Consider the following 22,697-nt stretch of genomic DNA (forward strand, 5'->3'; position numbering starts at 1 on the left):
GGTACGTATAATAAGAGATGGGTGCATTTAAGAGAGTCACTTACTGTGATTTTACTCATAGAGACTAGTCCAGAACTCCTGTGTACTTGCCAAGGACCCAGCATCCTTTTGCCCTGCCTAGCCTGTCTGCTTTCTGTTGGGTCCTGGGACATGGGACCCCTCTCCAAGTCTCCAGGTGGCAGTAGTTTGTATATAGGCCATGGGTCTCTTCAGGATTTGCTACTTTCTCTTGGAACCCGCCCTCACTTGTTTAATACCCTATAGTGCTTCTCTCATCTCTCCTTAGAAATATCCTAAATGAAGTTAATAAGTTAAACCTCACATTATACTGCCTTGGCAAACCGGTGTAATTGATCCTCATTTGCTTCTGAGTTTGTTAAAACAGAGAGAGAGAGAGAGAGAGAGAGAGAGAGAGAGAGATGCTGTTTATAGTTGCTTAAATGTCTTATTTATGGTTATGTTATTTTTGATTATGCCAAAGCTCCTTGAATTTCTCTGAAAAAAATTGAACTAGGCTTATGTCATTTTGACCTAAAGCACCTTTTTCAAGTTGAAGCCAGGTTGAGTTTTTGAATGGCCTCTTATCCTATCTAGATGGACTTTATTCTACTTTTTCCCTCAACAAAATGACTGATTTTCAATATAATAATTTATTGGCATATTTTTCAAGATGCTCTTGTTTTGTTTCATTTTATTTTTGACTTTTTTTGGTGTTTTGTTTCGTTTTTGACTTTTGGGGGAGAACACATTTCTTTCTCAACTAAGACAAGATTTCTGCAGTTATAATGCTATTAGCGCATGCCACTTTTGAGAACAATTCTTGTTGAAACTGTCTTCATGGATAGGAGAAAAATTTTAATTTTGCTGAGTGATTTCTATCCTTTTAAGAAACTCAAATTTAATTTCTGCTGTGTGATGTATTGCTTTCCAGTGGATGATGCCTTCTCACAGACAGTAAAGGAAATATTTGGAGGCAATGCAGATAAAAAAAACCTAGTGGATCCTTTTGTAGAAGTTTCCTTTGCTGGAAAAAAGGTTTGTATGTGATCTAAATGCAGACACCTCTAGAAGTAAATATTTAAAGCATCATGCTTTCCTTGGAGTGAATTTCTGTTTACTCTTTGTTAAAGTAGCCCCCTGATGGTCTGGGAAGTCTGCAGGAATGGAGATTATCTGAGTCAGAACATGCAGACTTCTCCACAAGTTTATTTTGGAGCAGAAAGTATGCAGATTCAAATTAGAAAAATTCAATCTTCAGAAAGAATAGAACATGAAAACTATCACTGAATTATTTGGATTACTTCTCAAATCCAAGCATTTTCTTAATCTAAGGCAAGCTCCCTCAGTGGCACCAATGATTCCTGGTAAATGTAGAATATGGCTCCCCTAATGTCCAGCTGCCCACTCCTATCATGTTTCTCACTTTCCAGACCCCAGTGAGCTGCTGAAACTGGAGAGCAGTCAGGGGAGCTCCATCTCATTCTGCTAGGAAGAGCCAGGGGACTCTTGGTGTAGACACATCTGTAACCACCACTTTTACCCACAAAGATGGTCAAAGATGGAAGACTGGGATTCTGTAATAGAATAACAATGCACCATGGACAGCTGTAGGCACAAAGAACTAGCATCTTTTATGTAGTTGAACCAGTTACTTATAAAAGCGAGATTTGGGAAACCATACACTTATGGACCAGGTGTTACTTCCTAGGAGAGTCAGTGGTGGGGGAGGCGGTGAAAAGCCCTCAGTTCTAGAGTGAAATTTAAATTCAGACTTTAGGGACGCCTGGGTGGCTCAGCAGTTGAGTGCCTGCCTGTGGCTCAGGTCATGATCCCAGGATCCAGGATCGAGTCCCACATCAGGCTTCCTGCAAAGAGCCTGTTTCTCCCTCTGCCTGTGTCTCTCATGAATAAATAAATAAATCTTAAAAAAATAAAATAAAATAAATAAATTCAGACTTTAACCCACTCCAGAGGTGGGTAAGGCAATTTCCGTAACCTCTCAGTGTCAATTTTCTTAACTATAAAATAAGATAATAATAATCTCATAGGATTGTTGTTAATGGTTAATTAATTAGAGAAGTAATTTTGTGAGCCTACTAAATATCAATACTGTCCCATATTCTGAGGATAGAGAAGTTTGCAAGACAGTCATGGCTTTCATGGAGCTTCCTTTGTAGTAGAAGGCATAGCAATAAATAAGTTAACAAGTAGTTTAATGATCTTAGGTAGTGCCCATTACTATGAAGAAAACAGAGTGGGGAGGGATCCCTGAGTGGCGCAGCGGTTTGGCGCCTGCCTTTGGCCCAGGGCGCGATCCTGGAACACCCGGGATCGGATCCCACATCGGGCTCCCGGTGCATGGAGGCTGCTTCTCCCTCTGCCTGTGTCTCTGCCTCTCTCTCTCTGTGACTATCATAAATAAATAAAAATTAAAAAAAAAATAAATAAAATATTAAAAAAAAAACCAGAGCGGGGGACAAGATGTGATTTGTACAGGGGGTTGGAGAGATGGGTTTTCATTAGGTTGTCAGATGGGACACCTTTGAGGAAGTAACATTTGAGCAGAGGCCTGGATGGTGTAAGGTCTGGGGACGGGGGCTTCCAGGCAAAGAGAAGAGCCCAAGGAGAAGACACATCTGCAGTGAAAGAATCCCCTTGAGGCTGTAGTGCCACAAGCCAGGGGGCGCTACAAGATGAAGTCAGAGAGATTTGAGGTGGGGGAAGATAGGTAGGCAGGGTTTTATCAGCCAGAGCAGGGTCTGGACTTCATTCTAAGTGTGCTCGGAGAGCTCACTGAGACTGCTACACAGGGGGTATCATGAAAGTAAGGAGGCAGGAGAGGACCATGCATCAGACAGGAGCCAACAAGAGGTGTACAGGGGGAGATCAGTCTCTGCATGAAGCAGGGGTGTCAGGACTTACTCACAGATTAGGTGAGGCACGTGAGGGGGAGAGAGATATGGCTGATTTGATTTTCCTGTTTTGATAGGAGCTGGTTTGGGGAGCAGGGAGAGGGGCTAGTGGGCAGGATCTAACGATCTGTGTGCACACATTAATGAAGAAGTGCTTACTAGACAGTATGTAACAAGTGCTCAATAAATATTAACACCTGCATCATTACACTAATCCAATGTTAGCAATCTGGCAGTTGAAAACTAACTTTTAGTTATGGAAGTGCATGGAAGTAGAAGGCATAGTGCATGGAAGGAGCAAAGATTAATATTAAACCCATATTACATTTACCAAATAGAGAAATAAACTTGAACCAGGCTACTAAGTATATATCTAGTAAGTAAACTATTAAAGTCATAATCTAGGATGCATATGTTGTGAACTTATGGAAATTAGAATCTTGAATACCTATAGTTGTGTTTTGATTATTTTACAGGTTTGCACAAATATAATTGAGAAAAATGCAAATCCTGAGTGGAACCAAGTCGTTAATCTTCAGATCAAGGTTTGACTTTTTTTCTTCAATAAAAAGTAAGGCTACTTAATTTAATAGTTACTGAATAAGTTGAGAAATAACTATTTTGTTCTGTTTCCTTTTAACAGTTTCCTTCAATGTGTGAAAAAATAAAACTAACAATATATGACTGGTAAGTTAAAAAATAAACTTATTAATTCAAACTTAAAGAATTGAGTGTTTGGATTTTGGGGAACACTACTCTAGATGGTCTCTTACTTTTCAATTTGCTCCTTTTTTCTTCTTTGGCATAGTCACAGGGGGAGGTGATAAATTGCTCCTGGAATTGGGTGTTTTCTTTTAAAAAATTAATAATGGTATTGTTGCAGAAAACCTTCATGTATCTTGGTTCAATTGCTTGTAAACAAGGGAAGGGAAAAATAATCTGAAAAATCCCGCAAGATAAGAAATCAAGGATTTTTTAAAAATATTTATTTATTTATTCATGAGAGACACAGAGAGAGAGAGGCAGAGACACAGGCAGAGGGAGAAGCAAGCTCCTCACAGGAAGCCCGATGTGGGACTTGATCCCGGATCCCAGGATCACGCCCTGAGCTGAAGGCAGACTCTTTTTTTTTTTTTTTAAGATTTTATTTATTTATTCATGAGACACACACACACACACACACACACACACACACAGAGGCAGAGACACAGGCAGAGGGAGAAGCAGGCTCCATGGAGGGAGCCCGACATGGGACTCGATCCCAGGACCCCAGGTCACAACCTGAGCCAAAAGCAGATGCTCAACCGCTGAGCCACCCAGGCATCCCTGAAGGCAGACTCTCAACCACTGAGCCACCCAGGTGTCCTGAAATCAAGGATTTATTTTATTTATTTATTTTTTATTTTTTGAAATCAAGGATTTAAATAGCATTTAGGCTATCCAAAATAGACTTCTGAAATGGAGTAAACCATTTCCTGAGAAGAATCACCAAAATGTTCCAACAGCTATTTTCTTATGGTTAGAAAGGAAAATGGACAAAGCTACCTATCTGATTGAATGAGAAGAAAATTCATTGAAAAGTTCTGATGAAATTTTGACTAGACCATCCTCCTAGCGAGGATGGCCATCATAAGGCCATTCTTAATGTAATGTTCTAATTGGATGAAGCATTCAGTTGGCAGTCCTTAACTCCTTGAGAGTGAAAATGGCAAATACTGTCCTCATCCTCATCATTAGTGTTTATTCTGGAGTTAGCTACCATTCTTTTCTTTTCTTTTTTTTTTTTTTTGAATATGAAGAAGTGCTGTGCCTTGTGCCTTAACTACAATATCCCACTAGTCTTTAGAGCAATGCCATGGGTTAGAGACGATTATTAGTTCCTTTTACAGATGAAGATACTAAGGCTCAGAGAGGCCAGATGCATGGCTCACTGTCACTCCGATGGTTAGAGACTGAGTTGGGCCCCCATCCTGTCTAGCTGACTCCAGGATTTTTCCTTTGGCAGAATGTATTTGGCTTTTGTGTTAGCACCCTCTTGGTACTATGACAACAGGGCACTTTGGGAGGAGGATAGGAAGTCTCATTTTGTTCGATGATGACATCACCATTTATTGAGGGTCATGGAGGAGTCGAGAGGACAAAAAACCCCTTCCAGTGAGTGTAAGCTTGATTGAAGTACTTGAGACCCTCAGACAACATTGTGAAAGTGTTCTGTGGGGGGATCCCTGGGTGGCACAGCGGTTTGGCGCCTGCCTTTGGCCCAAGGCGCGATCATGGAGACCCAGGATCGAATCCCACATCGGGCTCTGCATAGAGTCTGCTTCTCCCTCTGCCTGTGTCTCTGCCTCTCTCTCTCTCTCTCTCTCTCTCTCTTTGTGTGACTATCATAAATAAATAAAAAAAATTAAAAAAAAAAGAAAGTGTTCTGTGGGCCTCAAGAGACCTCAGGAATGTGGATATGGGCCTATATATCACAGGTGACTACTCTGGCTTACCAGCTTTGATTGTGGATTGAGCCTTCCTAGAGTTGCCTGTGGCCACTACAAATGTGGTTCCTTTCTGACCTAGTGTGCCCTTTCCAAAGAATAGTGTAGACTAGGATGCACAGGGAGGCCCTGTTTAAGGAATCCTTGGGTCCAAATCTTAGGTTACATATCCTGTGGGTATTTTCATAACTGAGGAGAAGCTAAGAATTCTTTAAATGTAGTCTAGATCCTTTTGGATGAACAGAGAAGGTTTAAGACTTGTGCATGTGCTTAATATCCTTAAATATTTTTTTCTCATGCAAACTGTTTCATTAGTCTTTCTATAGCCTAATACTATTGTACTATACAATGTATAATATTATATGTAACATGTGATATTACTATAATACAGTATAATAGTATTACACAGTAGCATAATCTTTCTCCCAAATACTTAACCTTTCTTCTTTCCCGTGGGGTCTTAGATTCAGAACGGATATATCACTATTTTGAATAAAGAAGAGGATGCATTAAGCAGAGAGATGCTATTAATAGAAATCTTATGGGGTACCTGGATGGCTCAGTCAGTTAGGCATCTGCCTTTGGCTCAGGTCATGATCCTGGGGTACTGGAATCGAGCCCCGAGTCAGACTCCCTGCTCAGCATGGGGCCTACTTCTCCCTCTCCCTCTGCCTTTCCCCTCAACTCGTGTTCTCTCTCTCTTTCTCGCTCTCTCTCAAACAAATAAAATCTTAAAAAAAAAATAGGAACCTTGTTTTTTACACCTACTATTTGTCCAGCCAGAGATCACTTCATGAGTTAGGCTTGCAAACTCTCTGTGATATCCATGGAAAGATTCATCGAGTTTTAGTGGGAATACTTGTTCCTACCATGCAGATAAGATTTAGGTTCTAGGTAAGCAATGCCCTCTGCTGCCCTGCATCTGTTATACAGTAGGTTCTCAATTAATATTTGAATTGAATTGGAAAGGAATTTTTCTCACTCTAGAGGAGAAAAAAATATATATATAGCCCATTGTAGTCATTAAATCAGAGTAATTAGTGTGAACATGATAAAATCAGATAGTGCACTTATCCTATGTAATGTGATTATATTTCACTCATTATATAATGTCCCTATAATTGGCTTATTCATTTTTTGGCAATGGTATTGAGTGGCTATAAGCAAATTCCTTGGCCTCTGTGTACAAACCATAGTTTCCACAGTTGAAATGAATTGTCTGATTAATGTTTCTCAATGGGTGGTTGGAGGATCATCTGTTCAAATCAGTTGGGATAATGCAGATTGTGTAAATGCAGATTCTTGTTCTCCACTCCTGCCTTTATTAAATAAAAAGCATGAACAGGAGAGGAGAGGTGGGGTTTCTAGGTGATTTTTAAAGTACAGTAAAAACCTTGAGTCCCACTGGCAAGGATGATTTCTGAGGTCTAGGGACTTTTCCAACTCAACCTTATTATTGTTGAAGGGAAGCTATTTATTTATAGGTAGAAGCCTTAACCTGTTCTTTTACACAGGGACCGTCTTACTAAAAATGATGTTGTTGGAACAACATATCTACACCTCTCTAAAATTGCTGCCTCTGGTGGGGAAGTGGAAGGTAAGTCACTCAGCAGAGCTGAAACAAGACAGAGTGCAGAATTTTTGAAGCAGAATGAACTGGAGTAGCCACCTGGACTTGGTTTCTTAAAAGCCAAATGTGATGAGCCTAGTGAACTATTTTGATGATGTTTTGGTGATGACCAGAACAGTTAATTAGTAGTTAATAATTGAGGCAACTAACAGTTTGAAGACTTTATATTCTTGCTCCCATCCAAAAATTCTTCCCAGTAGCTATTTTATAAATTTTTGAGTGTCAGTACAGAGGGCTAGCACCCTATTTTTTTAGATTGGCATTGACAACAGTCCACTCAAATATAAAATAATACTTCCTTCTCCATTGACTTCTTTAGCAGGAACAAGGATGTCAAGTAGCAATGAGCCATGTAAACTCCACTCCTGAAGATAATGTGCATTTTGTTTTCATGTTAACAAGCATCGATAACAAATACACTTTTCGTTGTTCTCCATACTGAGAACTACTGCTTGCTTATACTTGGCATTAGGATTCTGTGCATATTCCAGAAATTATAATAAGAAATGAAGAAGAAAAATGAAGATTATAAGAGGAAAAAATGTAATGTTAACATATCTATGATATCAGCAGCTGATTTTTTGTTAACAAAACAAATATAACAAAAATTCTTTTAATTGCCAATATATTAAACATATTGAATAAGTTATATGAGAAAATTTGAGACCAAATATTGTCTTGAGAAACTCAAGGTTCATCTCATCCTCATTTTTTTTTTTCTCATCCTCATTTTTTTTTTTCTCATCCTCATTTTAAGAGGGAACTTTATAGGTTCTTTAAAAATATATTAATTCAAGCAATATAGCATGAATAAGAATCTGAAAGATTTTAGGGATATAATGAAGAAAATAGAAATTTCTTCTCTTAAGAAGAAAAAAAAAGGCAACTAGAAATTCCAAGAAAAACAAAATACTGAACAGAAAGGCATAGTTCAGATATAAAGTCCCATGTGGCCATTATTCTAAACAACTGTTAAAAACTAAAGAAGATCCCATCTGCACATCCTCTGCTAAGTGGCAAAGGGGAACATATGACTGGATCTGTAGCAAAAGAAATGTAGTCACAACTTTTTCCTTTCCTCTGCAGAGACAGTATTTATATGGCTGCTATACTGTTAGCACTTGTAATGGATTTTTAAAATTTTTTTCTTTTACCCTAGAGCCAAAGCTCTGAACAGAATATAAATGCTATTGCCCATCGCGATGTAGAAGTACAAAACATAGAGGTTAGAAGTGGAGGAAGGAATGCAAGAGAAGAGAGAGTAGGCCTGCTGGTAGCCTCTTCTTATCAAGTGAGGAATTAAGAAAGAAAGGCTAGATTAAATCATAATGGTAAAAAATAGAGTAATTAAAAAATCATACCAAAACCATGTGGGTGGGGAGGGCCAAAATGAGTTAAATTCATCTATCATTGGCAAGAAGTCATTCGATAATTACTTGGAGGTAATTATTCAAGACATATTGGTATAAGCAATTTTCTTAGTGATACAGCAGTAACATCCAGAGCACTAAAACCAGAAATCGTTATATGCAGGTTTCAACCTTGTCTCTGAGGCCTTCTCTCCCTGAAGGCCCTGTAATCAGTCTGATAAGAGTCTCAAAATAACAAAATGCAGCAGACATCCACCTATCACCACCAAAAAAAGGAAACAAATAATGTACCGTAAACTACAAGCCCTTATGTGCAAAGCCTCAGACTAAATTAATTTGGATTTTCTGGTCTTGGTCCCAATTAAGTCAGACCTAAAACAAGTGCAGATTTTATGAAAAACATGAATGTTGGTAACTTCACCAGGCCTCTTTTGGTGGTGAGAAGCTCCCTCTTCTCAGGTGCCTTGCTGCCTTAGAGCTGGAGAGATTTGAATTATTTAATGGGTGGTGGTTTTGCCAGTTGTCCCAAAGGTTTGAGCTGTTTTGCATTTAACTGATGAGATTTGTGTAAATAACAAAAGAGTCATGTCATTTGGGTCTGAATTTGGGGTTTTTCTAGTATTGCTAAACCACTTACCTATATTGGATTTGATAACTTTTTCACTGTCTCTGTTATAATGCCCATGTTTCTCTTGTTTAACCAGTCATATTTTTACTATATAGATTTCTCATCTTCGGGATCTGGGGCTGCATCATATACAGGTTTATGCTTTGTAATTTTCCTATCTTCTAGATTTTCCTATTTACTCTTGTCTTATTAAGAATGTCTCAATTGACTGCATTTAGAACCTTTTTTTTTTTTTTACATTTTGCTGTCTCAAAATAGTTTTGCTAGCGTATTAATTTTTGTACTTGTGCTATATGGTTGTCCTGCATGGCTAAGCTTAAAACGAGTGTGCTAAAAGGCTTCGCTACCATCTCACCTAGATGCATACCAACCTATTTGGTGTCACTGTAAGAATTGTTTGTGAGAGATAACCTTGTCTGCTATTATTGTTTATGTTCAGTAGGTAGAGTTTTGGGGCACCAAATCAATTATTCAAAATATATGCAGTAACTGCTCCTTACTTTGAACATGGATCTCTAGGTTGGAAGACACTGAACGATTGTACCTTGAAGGTTTTCATCTTCCAAATGGGGGGATCATAACATGTCTTTTGATTTGTACAGCACTGGCCATCCTTTGCAAGTTTGCTCAGTCTCACATTTGACCATCACAATTCTTCTATTATTATGGTTCCTCAAATAGATGAGGACTCTGAAGTTTACAAAAGTTTGTCTTCTTTCAAGTAAACATGAAAACCCCTGCCATGCTAATTACCCAGGGTTGTGTGGTGAGGGGAAAGAGATATTGCAAGTGAGAAAGCTTTGCAAATATAAAGCATTATGTCAACCTTTGTGTTACTGACACAATGCCCCATTCATATTCATTTTTAAAAATAGATCTTATTATTATCTTATCATCGATTTTTATATGAATATTAAGTAGTCCTTAGGTTTATAATGAACTTAGAAGATTTGGTAACACTTCATTCCTTCATAATAATATTTATGTGGTAGCTCCCTATGTTAGAACTAGCCTTTGGTGTTTAGGGAATCAAAATATGTTCGAATCCTTCCCCACCTACCAAAGGAATTTATAATGTTGTCAGAAATTAGCAGCTATTTAAAGTTCAAAAATTAAAATATAAAATAATACCTTATAGAAATCCAAGATGCAAAGGAACTTTGGAGAGGTGAATGAAGTTTGGAAAATATCGCTTGAAAAGCAGGTCCGAGGAAAAGGTTGATGACCCAGCTAATGAATTTTTGTTCATTGGAAGTTTGATGTAACAATTGTGCATAAAATGGGTTAGGAAAATTTGGGGGAAGGAAGAGACTTAGCTTGTGAGACTATTGGCTTTCCCGGGAGACAGTGCTGAGAAGCATAGAAGGAAGACTCATAGACACATAGAAGGAAGGCTCTCCATGTTACTGCATAACCAACAGGCCTAAGCATTTAAAATACTTGAAAAGAGATTTGCTTGGACAAAAAGAATTAAGCTATTGATATCAAAATAACATACAGTAGATCATAATTGACAATGTGTGTCTCCATCCCTGGAAATGTTTAATGAAAAGCAAGTACTCATGACAAACAACTTAATAAGTCGCCTATGCGTACAGGCTGGGGATGAGGTGGGACTAGACGAGAGGGATGGGTCATGTACTGGAAGGTGCCCTTGTCTGAACTATGAAACTATAAACTATGAAACTCAAGATCTGGGCCTAATCTGTCATCTTGAAGGAACTTTGACAAGTCATGTCACTTCTGTGGACTTCAATTTGCCCATCCATAATGTGGCATGACTATGGTGCAAGAGTTTTAATGTCCCTTCTTTCTTGAACATTCTGTGATTCAACTTCTGGAAGTACCTTCTTTTTCTTACTATGGATCTCTGCTCTAGTTCCTTACAACATATATTCTAGCACAAGGAAAAATCTTAATGCTGCTTATTAATAATAAATTAGTCAACTTTGACATATTCCATATGGCAGAGCAGATGAAACCAAACCAATTCATATATCCAGATATAACGGTCATTTATTTCATCCTGCTCATTTGATAACATGGTAGCACAATCCAGAGAAATCTCTGTTGGAAAAATTCTTGGTTCTTATTTGCACTTCACAAGAAATTTCCAAACAGGTGTGAAATATGGTCGCCTACGGTGTTACCATATCTCACTTAGGCCGTCAGTTATTACTTTCCTATATCATTATTTAAATCTTTATTTTCTCTTGCTTTCTTCACTGAGATTGCACTTCAACTAATTTCTAACAGGGAGCATGGTTCCTATCTATCTCAAAAGTGTCCCAGCCCATTTACACATGTAGAAGAGCCTCAAATTTAAAAAAAAAAAAAAAAGGCAAAATGTACTTATATACAGTTTGGTCAACTGTTTATTAATGGATATTCTGCTCATTTGTCACTCCACATCTATCTTTCTTCATTTCATTTAAGCATAGAGTTGGAAAGGGCCATAGAGGTGATGTGGTTAATTTCTCATCCACAGGGGAATTGTCTTGATAATAATCCTGAAAGTCTTGGCCTCAACATTTCCTCTGTCCCCAGTGCAACATATCCCATTGTTTGACACCTCTAATTCACAAAAAGATCTTCCTTATATTGAGTGAAACAAAGAATGCCTCTTTGTAGCACCCATAAGTAATCTTTACTTTTGGAAACAAATTCATCCTTTTTCCCTATAGGAGCATTCAGGTGGTTGGAGGTAGCCCTTACATTTCCCCATCTTCACCTACAATCTCCCTTTGACCCCCTATTTTGTTACATTGCCCTCAGTTCCCCTCATTGCACTAGGAATAGTCTTGCTAAGACAAGGTAGCAGAAATATGGAGCACTATTAGATGCTCATCAGAGAGAGAATGTTATGAATGGGAACTACTTTAGACCAAGTGGCATTTTGGGTGAACAAATACAGTTAATCTGATATACATCATTTAGTATCATTTAGTGACTTCCCCAATCAGTATAATTTTAATAACAATTACCAATGACACATCTAATACAATGCTAGTTATAAGCTTGCAAAAAGGGCAGCCCAGGCGGCTCAGCGGTTTAGTGCCACCTTCAGCCTAGGTGTTCGATCCTGGAGTTCCGGGATCGAGTCCCACGTCCGGCTCCCTGTATGGAGCCTTCTTCTCCCTCTGCCTGCATCTCTACCTCTCTCTGTCTCCCTCTCTCTGTCTCTCATGAGTAAATAAATAAAATCTTAAAAAAAATAAACTTGCAAAAAATGTGAAGATCATCTTGTAAGTCTTCTTATTCTTTCATTTGAATAGCATTATCTTTCTGTAATAAGTTTACCTGAGCTATCCAGAAAATGTTTTTTATTTAGTATTTTATAGCAATAAGAGAAGGTAAATACAGCAAGTCTCACAACTGCTTATAATTTGCACTAATACAACTAACTCACAAATTAGAGGAAAATATGCTCACTCAGCTAACTAATAACTAATATTTATTTCAATAGATCAAGTGTTAAAAGCTTAAAATGTAATAATGATGTTATCTCTCAGCAAATACAGGAGAAACAGAGGTGGGCTTTGTTCCAACATTTGGGCCTTGTTATCTGAACCTTTACGGAAGCCCTAGAGAGTACACAGGATTCCCAGACCCCTATGATGAGCTAAATACTGGAAAGGTTAGTTTCTCAATTACGGTTTGTTATTAATAAACACTGATTAATGTGATTCCTTCTTATAATGCTTATAATTAAGTCTTATATCTAAGGAACTAGTGCACATGCACACACACACACACACAAATAGACCCAACATGTGATGGATCAAGTGTTGAAGGACAGAAGTCCCATTCTCCTCAAGTCTTTGAATGCAAGGTTAGGAAAGGATCCTGGAGGCCATCTAATTAAGCAGTTAGCAATGTATAGCATAAAAAAAAAGAAAGAAATGTATAGCATGGCCATTCACCTGGTCCTCCACTTAGGGCAAATGTCAGCGATTAGTGCTGGCTCTTTCCTAACAAGCAATGTGCTGCCTCAGAATTCTGCTCAATACTGTGTTCTAGGAATGTACCAAATGATTGGAGATAACATGCCTGAAGAAACTGTTCACTATCACCGATCCAATCCACATCTTCATTTTATACAGATGAGGGTATGGAGGCCCAGAGATGGGAAATCCTTTTTCCAGCATGTTAGAAATAATGTCTTTGAGTCAGCTCTCAAGGCCCCCAAGAAAGGGACTGTGGTAGAGATAAAACGCTGAGGGATGAGGGGTAAAGGACTGACTGTGGAGGTGGAAGCCTTCCCTTCCTCTCCAGAAAATTCTATTGCCAGCGCTACTAGGTATGGAGGGAGGAGTATCCGCTCTTCATCTTCATGCTCAGCCACACCCAGACTATCTTCCTCTTTTATTTCCTGGCTCCTCTGAGACTTCCCCTGGTGGCCAGTATGGCAAACTTCTCTTCCTGAAAAGAGGAGAGAAGGAGCCAAGTTGTCGCAGATAAACTCAGACAACTACTTTAATGGGGTGAGGGAGACTTGGAGTACCTTCCTCTTCATCCCCCACCTCCAGGAACCCCTTCAGGATCCAGACCTCAGTCATGGCCAGGACCCCTTCCAGTCTCGGCGCCCCGGCTCTCTCTGGGATCCTTCCTGAAATCACCGACTTTTCTTTCAGATACCAGAGAGCTGAATCCAACTGAGAGAGTTACTGACTGACTGATTTTGGAGGTTAGGGCCATGGGGAGGAAGCACAAAAATGTAGCTGAATGAGCCTGCCTAGAGAGACAGAGTTCTTTTTGCTGCTGTTCACTCCTAGAGGAATAATCCTGTGTTGTTTGTTGCCTTTCAGGGGGAAGGAGTTGCCTACAGAGGCAGAATCTTGGTTGAATTAAGCACTTTTCTTGAAAAGACACCACCAGACAAAAAGCTTGAGCCTATTTCAAATGATGATCTGCTGGTTGTGGAGGTAATCGTTGAAGTGTGGATGATGCTTGGTATGGAAATGGGTATTAACGTTAGAGGATTGGTGGTGGGATGGATAGTACTGGCCTGCCTGAACAAGTGGGGACATCCAGGAACTGAAGAGTCAGCTTTGACAGAATGGGAGAGAGACCTGAATGCTCAAGGACCTCTTGATCTATTTAACACCCTCTTGATCTATCTAAAACAGCCCGATGGGGGTAACGAGACTTGCTTCATCCTTGTGATGTGAATACCCTAGTGAAAACTGGAGAGACTGACTAATGATACCTCCAAACTGAATGGCCCATTTGCTAATTGGAATTGTGTGGTCATGGGGAGGTTGCCACAAGAGCCATCCCAAATGGCATAGGTCCCACCACTAATCATTTCCACTTTCAGAAGTAGGCATATCTCAGGCTTCCCAGCATGTGAAGGCATGTTTATATTAATGCCCACATTATAATAGCTCTGAGCCCCATTCTTCCTTGAAAACAGGAAGTCTTCCAAATTCACCTCCCCAACCTTTTCTTTCTTCTTCTTTTTTTTAAATTCACTCTTTCCCCTCTTGGGAGACAATTTATGCATAACACCCATCATCCTGTGGTAGAGAGCTACAGATGTAGTTTTTTTCTAGTAAATTCAGATATCAGTGTTACTAACTCCGGGCAATAAATACCAAAATATTATTATCATGAAACCGTTAAATGCTCCATTTTTCTTGTCAATTATTTGGCATATACAGTACAGATTTGTTAACATATGTGATGAATAGCCCAGTATTAAACTAGCCCTGTCTCTATTGTTCACTGAATTATTTCCAACACATCCTGTGCCATTAGTAGGGGGTTTTAAAAATAAATTATGCTAGTTTATTTATATTTTTATTTTTCACTTTAAAAAATGAACATACAGCACTGTGTAAGTTTAAAGTACACAGTGTAATGATTTGGTGTATTTATATACTACAGTATGATCACCACTATAGTGTTAGCTAACACTTCCATAACATCACATAATTTTTTGTGGTGAGAACATTTCAGATCCAGTCTCTCAGCAATTTTGAAGTCTGTAACACAGTATGGTTGACTATAGCCACTATGCTCTGCATTAGATCCCCAGAACTTATCTATCTTCTAACCGCAAGTTTGTACACTTTGACCAACATCTTCCCAATTCCCCCAACCCCTGGTAACCACCTTTCTACTCTCTGTTTTTATGAGTTTGCCTTTTTTAGATTCCACATATACACAACACCATATAGGATTTGTTTTTCTCTGACTTACCTTACTTAGCACAATGCCCTCAAGATCCTTCCATGTTGTCACAAGTGACAGGATTTCCTTCTTTCTTACGGCTGAATAATATTCCATTTTGTATATGTATATCACATCTTCCCCCATTTATTTCTGAGAATCTTAGGTTGAAGCTTACATGTTCCAGAAATCTGAATTTTTTGCCAGAGCAGCCAGCTCACTGATGCCCCTCAGCCCACTCTGCCCCTTGCTGGATTTTCCACACCTCCACCCAACAAGCTTCTTCAGGCTGCTGCCCTTCTCTTACCCTCCATTCCAAGCATGGGATAGACCTTTCTCTCTTTTTTAAAATTTAAGTTCAGTTAATTAACATATAGTGTATTATTAGTTTCAGAGGTAAAGGCCAGTGATTCATCAGTCTTATATAACACCCAGTGCTCATTATATCACATGCCCTCCTTAATGTCCATCACCCATTTACCCCATCCCCCTACCCCCTTCCCTCCAGCAACCCTCAGTTTGTTTCCTATGATTAAGAATCTCTTATGGTTTGTCTCCCTCTCTGATTTCATCTTGTTTTATTTTTCCCTCTCTTCCCCTAGGATCCTCTGCTTTGTTTCTTAAATTCCACATATGAGTGAGATCATATGATAATTGTCTTTCTCTGATTGACTTATTTAACTCAGCATAATACCCTCTAGTTACGTCCATGTTGTTGTAAATGGCAAGACTTCATTTTTGATGGCTGAGTAATATTCCACTGTATATATACCACATCTTCCTTATCCATTCATCTGGGATAGACCCTTCTCTTATTTCTCCATTTTACATCAGAAATCAAATAGCAACTTTAGAAAAACTTTAAGTCTAGTTTGGGACAAGAGTAGGGTTACAGAGTGAAATGAGTAACTTAAAGTGGTTGCTAAAGATGGCTAATCTCAAAGCCCCTGGGCTCACACCAGCTTTCTGGATCTCTCACAGTTGGTTTCCCTGTCTGTCTCCAGCCTACTTTGTGGCAGGACTCAGCTCCCCATCTGTCCTTACCCCCAGCACTACTACCCTGTACACATGGCCACCTCAGAGTCCATGTCTAACTGCAATGAGTTCCCAGCCAAACCAGGCTTTCTCCTTCCTTCTAGGAGTCTCATGTCTGCCTGTTATGAGATTTATGCCTTTCAGTATGGTTGACTAGGAGAATATCCACTCCCTTTAGAGGAAACTCCCCTTCTCCCCCAGAGCACTGTGGCCTTGTTCATTGACTCCCAAGAAGACAATATTAGGAGGTTAGAGTCCAAAGCAGTATATTCTGGATTTTTCAGTCCTGGCATGTTTGGAACATGAGTAATCCAATTATTCATGAGACACACAGATTTCATGCCAGTGCCTTTGTCTTCCCCGAAAGAGAATATTGTGCTGTACATTCTTTCATAGATTACCTCTTTCTCCAACCCTCAGTCTAGGGAAGGAACTTAAACAACTATAAGCATCAGTCTAACCTCAGGGAATTAGATTAGGTTAGGTTAGGTTGGGAATTAGATTAGATTAGATTAGATTAGATTGGATTAGATTAGATTAGATTAGAACATAGTCCTGGCTAAAACACGTACTTCCCAGTTCATGTTACCAAATAGAACAGTTGAATTCAGGTTATTTAAATTGTGAAAGAACCCTGGTAGGTATTTGTTTTATATTATAGTTAATGGTCTATCCAGGCAATCTTCCTAAAGAAAAGCAATGATTTGCCTTGAATGTGAATTCATATCTCTACTTCTAGAATCAGGAACTGCTTAGAATTTTTAAGTCACAGTTTTCCCAATTTTTTACACTAATGTATCCAATAAAAAATTTTAGGGCAGTTTTTTGTTATTGATTTTTGTTTGGTCTTATTGTTTTGTTTTGTTTTTTCCCTGAATCAGCCTCTTAAGCAAGTGGTTATAAAGGCCGGATTATTACAATAAATCTTGGGAGATAAGTCTTTAAGAAATTATCAAGTCTCTCTTCATCACTCTACTCTTAACCCCCTACCTATCCCCACTGGTATACAGACACACAAATAACACCATTTGACTTATAATACCAAAGGTGCCATAATGCCATTCTTAGATTTAACATTAATGATTTTATCAAGCAGAATACTGAGAAGGGGTAACAAGTAACAGCTTTTAAAAGTGACTGTGGGACCACTAGGCATAGGACATGAAGGGTCAGTGACAAGGAGACTGTGCCAAAGTAAACTGCCCAACTTGCCACCTTGGTATGTTTACTAAAGGTGGCTGACAACTGGGACAGGTGGTAGAAGAATCTGAATGTGATTTTTCAAACAATAATTATTGAGCACTTATGTAAGCCAGACTAATGGGAGAACTCAAGGAGGCTCTAATTGAGCAGAAGACAGAATGCATGTTCATGAAATGCTCCCAAAGGATATTAGGTCACATGTAGAAAGATTGGGAAGGAGTAGGAAGGAAGTGGTCTAGAAACAGATCCCAGATGGTGAAGACAAAACAATGGGGTCCTTCAGTGGCCAGGCAGAGGTTCCAGAAGCCAGCAGGTATCTGAATAAGGCTGAGATTACAACACTTGATCTTCTACCTGCCCGATCCCTTAGGGAAGTGCAGGTTGAGCCCTGTGGCTTCTCCCGAAGGGTCTCTCGACTACAGCAACAGGCCAGGTTTGGTTCTAAGCAGCTTAGGGCTCTTTGGCAACTGAGCAGGAAAAACTCTTTCTCCCTCCTGTGTGTTCCTCCTTTCCTCTCCCAGGACTACCGCACTCTCACCACTTCTGACAACTGATGAGGGGGAGGGTGGGGATTTTTCCACACCAAGCAATTCTGCGACACCAGTTAAGTGTCCTATAACTTAACTCAATCCTGACACTATCTACCTAAAGACACATTAAGATCTCAGTCCCACAAAACTGTGCCTCCCTCACTTGAGATGCTAATCGAAAGTCCAGGTTCTGATCAATCAGCTATAAATTGCAGGTTCCTATGACTTCCTCCTCAGGTTCTAATTAACTCGCTAGAGCAGCTCACAAAACTCAGGAAAACAGTTTACTTAATGTTTATCAGTTTATTATAGATGATATGATAAAGGTTACAGATGGACATCCAGATGGAAGAGACAAGGTATGTGGAAGGGATTCAGAGTTTCCAGGCATAACATTCTCCCAACACCGTATGTGTTCACAAACCCAGAAGCTCTCTGAATCCTGTATTTTTGGGATTTTTATGGAGGCTTCATCACATAAATATGATTGATCATTAACTCAATTTCTAGGCCCTCTCTTGAGAACAGAAGGTAGGACAGAAAGGTCCAAGGAACTGCCCCATCTTGAGCAGCTTGCTCACAGTGTGTGCTGATCTGTTGGGAGGTATGATGGCCAGAACCCAAATGATTATCTTAGAGCTCAACTCTGCAGTGTGAGGGTCCTGTTAGGGCTTCTGCAGGTGCCTGAAGCTCTGCTCAGGAAAATCCAGGGGGATTTCATGGAATCATGGCCATATGCAAGGCAGAACCAGCCCAGCCAGAAGTGGCATTCCCCACCCCTTCCAGAGCCTCCTCAGGCATTTCTTCTCTGCAGCCCCTGAATTAGCAGATGGCTCCAGATTAAATGTTGATTGTTGTTTCTGGGCCCTGACTTTGGTCCCAAATTATATTTCATATTTTGCTCTTTCTCTTCTCTTTTTCATCCCAGATGGTTTACAAAGAAGAAGCTATGCTGTATATATAAGTTCTAATACAAATAACTTCCTACTTTCAATTTTCACACAATTTGAACCAAACCCAGAATTCCCATAGTATTCCTGAACCATGAATAATTCAGGAGGATTAAGTTTATTACTTAGTGAGTAGGGGACTCCTGACAAGTAACAAAAGTCTCCAACATTCTTTCTACCAAAGTGACAGTGAACTAATGTAAGGAAGTTTTTTAATGCACAGTTGTAGACAGAGTCTGTGGGATGTGGGGCCCAGCTATAAGTATATTTTGAAGCCCCTCTAGGTGACTCAATATGCAGCTAAGGTTTCAAACCAATGTTTTGGAAAGACTTTCAAAAACGATTGAGACTCAGAGGGATTTCTGATGAAATCCTATTGGAGGTTTCCATGACATCATGTCAAAAATTCCTTTTACCAAAATGGTAATTTTGTAATAGTGGAATGTCCTGCAGTTCTTCAAGACAACAAACTAAAGTTACTGTCAGATGTTCTTAAAACATTCCTCAAGAAGTTAAAAATAGAATTACCATGTGATCCAGAAATCCACTGCTGTGTATATGCCCAAAATTGAAAGCAGGGACTCAAATGAATATTTGTATACTCATGTTCATAGCAGCGTTACTGACAATAACCCAAAGGTAGAAGCAGTCCATTGATAGCAAGCCATCAATAGATGAATGGATAAACATGTAATATATACACACTGCTAAATTTATTAAACAAGGACGCCATCAGACAGAAGTGGCTCTAATGCCTTGGCAGCCTATATAAGCAAACCAGAATGTAAACCTATTAATGCCTGAAGGTTAGGAAATCAGGGGCACCTGGGTGGCTCAGTCAGTTAAGCGTCTGCCTTCTGCTCAGGTCATGATCTCAGGGTCCTGGGATCAAGGCTCTCATCGGGCTTCTTGCTCATTGGGGAGTCTGTTTCTCCCTCTGCCTCTCTCCCTGCTCATGCTCGCTTGCTCTCTCTCTCTCTCTCTCTCCTATCTCCAATAAATTAATAAAATTTATTTTAAAAAATCAAAACTAAAGGGCAGTGAATAGCAAATAACCATCTAGGCTTTCTCAAATAATGCAACCACTTAAGCTATAGCCAATCAAATAATTTCCTTGTCTTCCTCTACATTTGCTCTGTAGAAGTCTTTCCCCTAGCTCTTGTAAGTAGAGCACTCAGAGCTACTTCTGCTTTGTCACTGCCCAATCCAATATGTTTGCTCAAATAAAATCTTGAAAATTTTAATATACCTGTTTATCTTTCAACAGTACAGTGCAGAATTATTCAGTCTTAAAGAGGAAGGAAATTGAAATGTGTTGCAACATGGCTAAACCTTGAGGACATTACACTAAATGAAATAAGCCAGTCACAAAAGGACAGATACTCTTTTGTATCTGTCAGTTACATGTTTTGTGTACATGAGATACCCAGAGCAGTCAAATTCATGGAAACAGAAAGTAGGTAGGAATGGGGAGTTGAGGTTTAATGGGTACAGAGTTTCAATTCTGTAAGATTGGAAGACTTCTGTGGATGGATGGTGGTAATGGTAACATGGTAGCATGAATGCCCCTAATGCCACCGAACTGTACACTTAAACATGGTTTAGATGGTAAATTTTATGTTATGTGTGTTTTACCACAATTTAAGAAAAGAAAAAGTTTTTGAAACTATTGTCTAAGTACTTCCGTAAACACACTCTTATACAAGGTCGAAGATCTATCCATGATTGTGATTCATTTAATAGAATAAAGGCCATGGTATGATGAAAAGCAAAAGAAAGGAAAATCAGCTAATAAATATCCTACAGGGATCAAATAATTTTTGTTAGCTTCCTAGAGATGAAAATGTCATTACTTTTCTACTTAGATTATGGTCCTCAAATTGGTAGCAAGGTAGGAATGCAAAAAGGCAAATCCAACAACAAAAAAAGTCATCCTGTGCCAAAGTTTGATAGCAATGTGGCCTCCAAATCTCAAATTGAAGGACTATAGATCTAGAAGTTCTTTCTCTATGGGCTTTCAGGACAAACTTGCTATGGTGAGAATCTGTCAAACAATTTGAGTATTATCACTCATGGATCTCCACAAGTTCTCTAGTGAAACAGGTAGCCAATGTTGCTATATAATAACCACTATAGTTTCACCCCCAAGTTTTGCAAGTGTCTACAGAGCCTGGGTGCCAACAGGGATCTGGAAAGACTTTAGATGCAGACAATATTAAGTGGAAGAATGCCTAGAACATAATGAAACACAGCAGTTTAAACCAATGTATGGCTCTATTTGGCTAAAGAAGGCAAAGTACCCAAAGATCAGCGGGGATATGATCCACAAAGAAGGAGACATGCCATCTGAGCAAGGATTTGGGGCAGGTGGATTCAAGAGATTTTATGTGCCCAGATGAAGGAAGGCCAGAAGGGCCCATGGTGGTCATTTCTGCTAGGCTGAAAGATCCTCAGTGTGGTCATTGTTGACCCTATGATCAGCTCCCAACTTCACACACCCACCCACCTACCCACCCCCCCACCCCACCCCCCCCCACACACATACCTACATACACACATACACAGTAAACCAGTAGTTTTTTAAAGGTAGACCCATATGTGCTAACATGGAAAAAAGACATTTTTAGGTGAACCCTTTATCCCATTCTATGGATGTAACATAATTTTGTTTAACCAGTGACCTATTGATAGACATTTGTATTGTTTTCATCTATTCTCTTTTTCAGTCAACATTGTAGTGAACATCCTGGTACTTCTATCTTTGCCCACTTGAATGAGTACAAGAGAAACTGCTAACTTTAAGAACATTTTCTACTGGTATATAATGCAACACTAATTGTTAGGTTTAGAATTACACCTGCTAGAAACTCATATATAAATAAAAGCAAAAGAAGTCTCACTGAGGCTCGTGTCTGCTCAAACTTTCTAGAAATACCAACGAAGGCGGAAGTATAGCCTGTCTGCCGTGTTCCATTCAGCCACCATGTTGCAAGATGTTGGCGAGGCCATTCAGTTTGAAGTCAGCATTGGGAACTATGGCAACAAGTTTGACACGACTTGTAAACCTTTGGCATCAACCACTCAATACAGCCGTGCCGTATTTGATGGTAAGAGTCACTCTAACCGTCTCTCCTTATGCATTTACAGTGGGTGCACCCAGCATATTCTTCCACTAGCAGCCATTATGTTCAGCATATGCTTTGTGAGAAGAAAAGGTGGAATAGGGAAGAGAGGTGGCTGGAGTCCAAGCATCTTCAAGACTGGTCAAACCCAAGAAGTCGCAGGTCCATTGCCAGGGTCTGAACACTATTCCCTTTCCCATGTCCAACTTTCACACTGGCCCTGTCTTATAAAATCAAAAGATGGCAACTTGCTGAACTCTGAGATCTCCAAATCAGCTCCTGATCTGCCCAACTCCACTTGACCAAGCCCCAAACTGCTCTTAGACTGAGTAGTGAAAGTGCACAAGACTTTGGCTCAGGAAAGCTGGAAAATCCAGCTTCTGGTCTTCATTCTGTGACTCGCCAGCACTATGACCTTAGCAATATCACTTAATTGTAACCTTCAGTTTTAGCCTCTTCTCCCAAGTTGCTGTGTGGATTGAATAGCTGTATTTGAACAAAGGTGGATGATAAACAGTCCCTGCTTTTAAGGAGTTTGCATTCTAGTGTATAAAATAAGTCATAGTAGAAAGCAGAGTATGAGAATGCTCTTGTTGATGGTATCAACAAATAGTTTAAGACTATACAGAGAGGAGAAAGAAATTCTGATTGAATATT

The 22,697-nt window shown here is 39.4% G+C and overlaps 1 protein-coding gene across 2 annotated transcripts in view; it reads left to right on the plus strand.

Annotated features, from left to right (window-relative positions):
- The window catches only part of MYOF (myoferlin), a 143,134-nt gene that overhangs the window by 58,273 nt on the left and 62,164 nt on the right, over positions 1 to 22,697 (plus strand). For both annotated transcript variants that reach the window (XM_041744274.1, XM_041744275.1), the window contains exons 13-20: positions 932 to 1,035; positions 3,389 to 3,457; positions 3,556 to 3,599; positions 6,913 to 6,995; positions 9,122 to 9,160; positions 12,539 to 12,663; positions 13,835 to 13,951; positions 21,848 to 22,025. In XM_041744274.1, the coding sequence (XP_041600208.1) occupies positions 932 to 1,035; positions 3,389 to 3,457; positions 3,556 to 3,599; positions 6,913 to 6,995; positions 9,122 to 9,160; positions 12,539 to 12,663; positions 13,835 to 13,951; positions 21,848 to 22,025 (759 nt within the window). The remainder of the gene's footprint in view (positions 1 to 931; positions 1,036 to 3,388; positions 3,458 to 3,555; positions 3,600 to 6,912; positions 6,996 to 9,121; positions 9,161 to 12,538; positions 12,664 to 13,834; positions 13,952 to 21,847; positions 22,026 to 22,697) is intronic.

This window comes from Vulpes lagopus, chromosome 2, assembly GCF_018345385.1.
Source record: "Vulpes lagopus strain Blue_001 chromosome 2, ASM1834538v1, whole genome shotgun sequence".
Lineage (NCBI taxonomy): Eukaryota > Metazoa > Chordata > Mammalia > Carnivora > Canidae > Vulpes > Vulpes lagopus.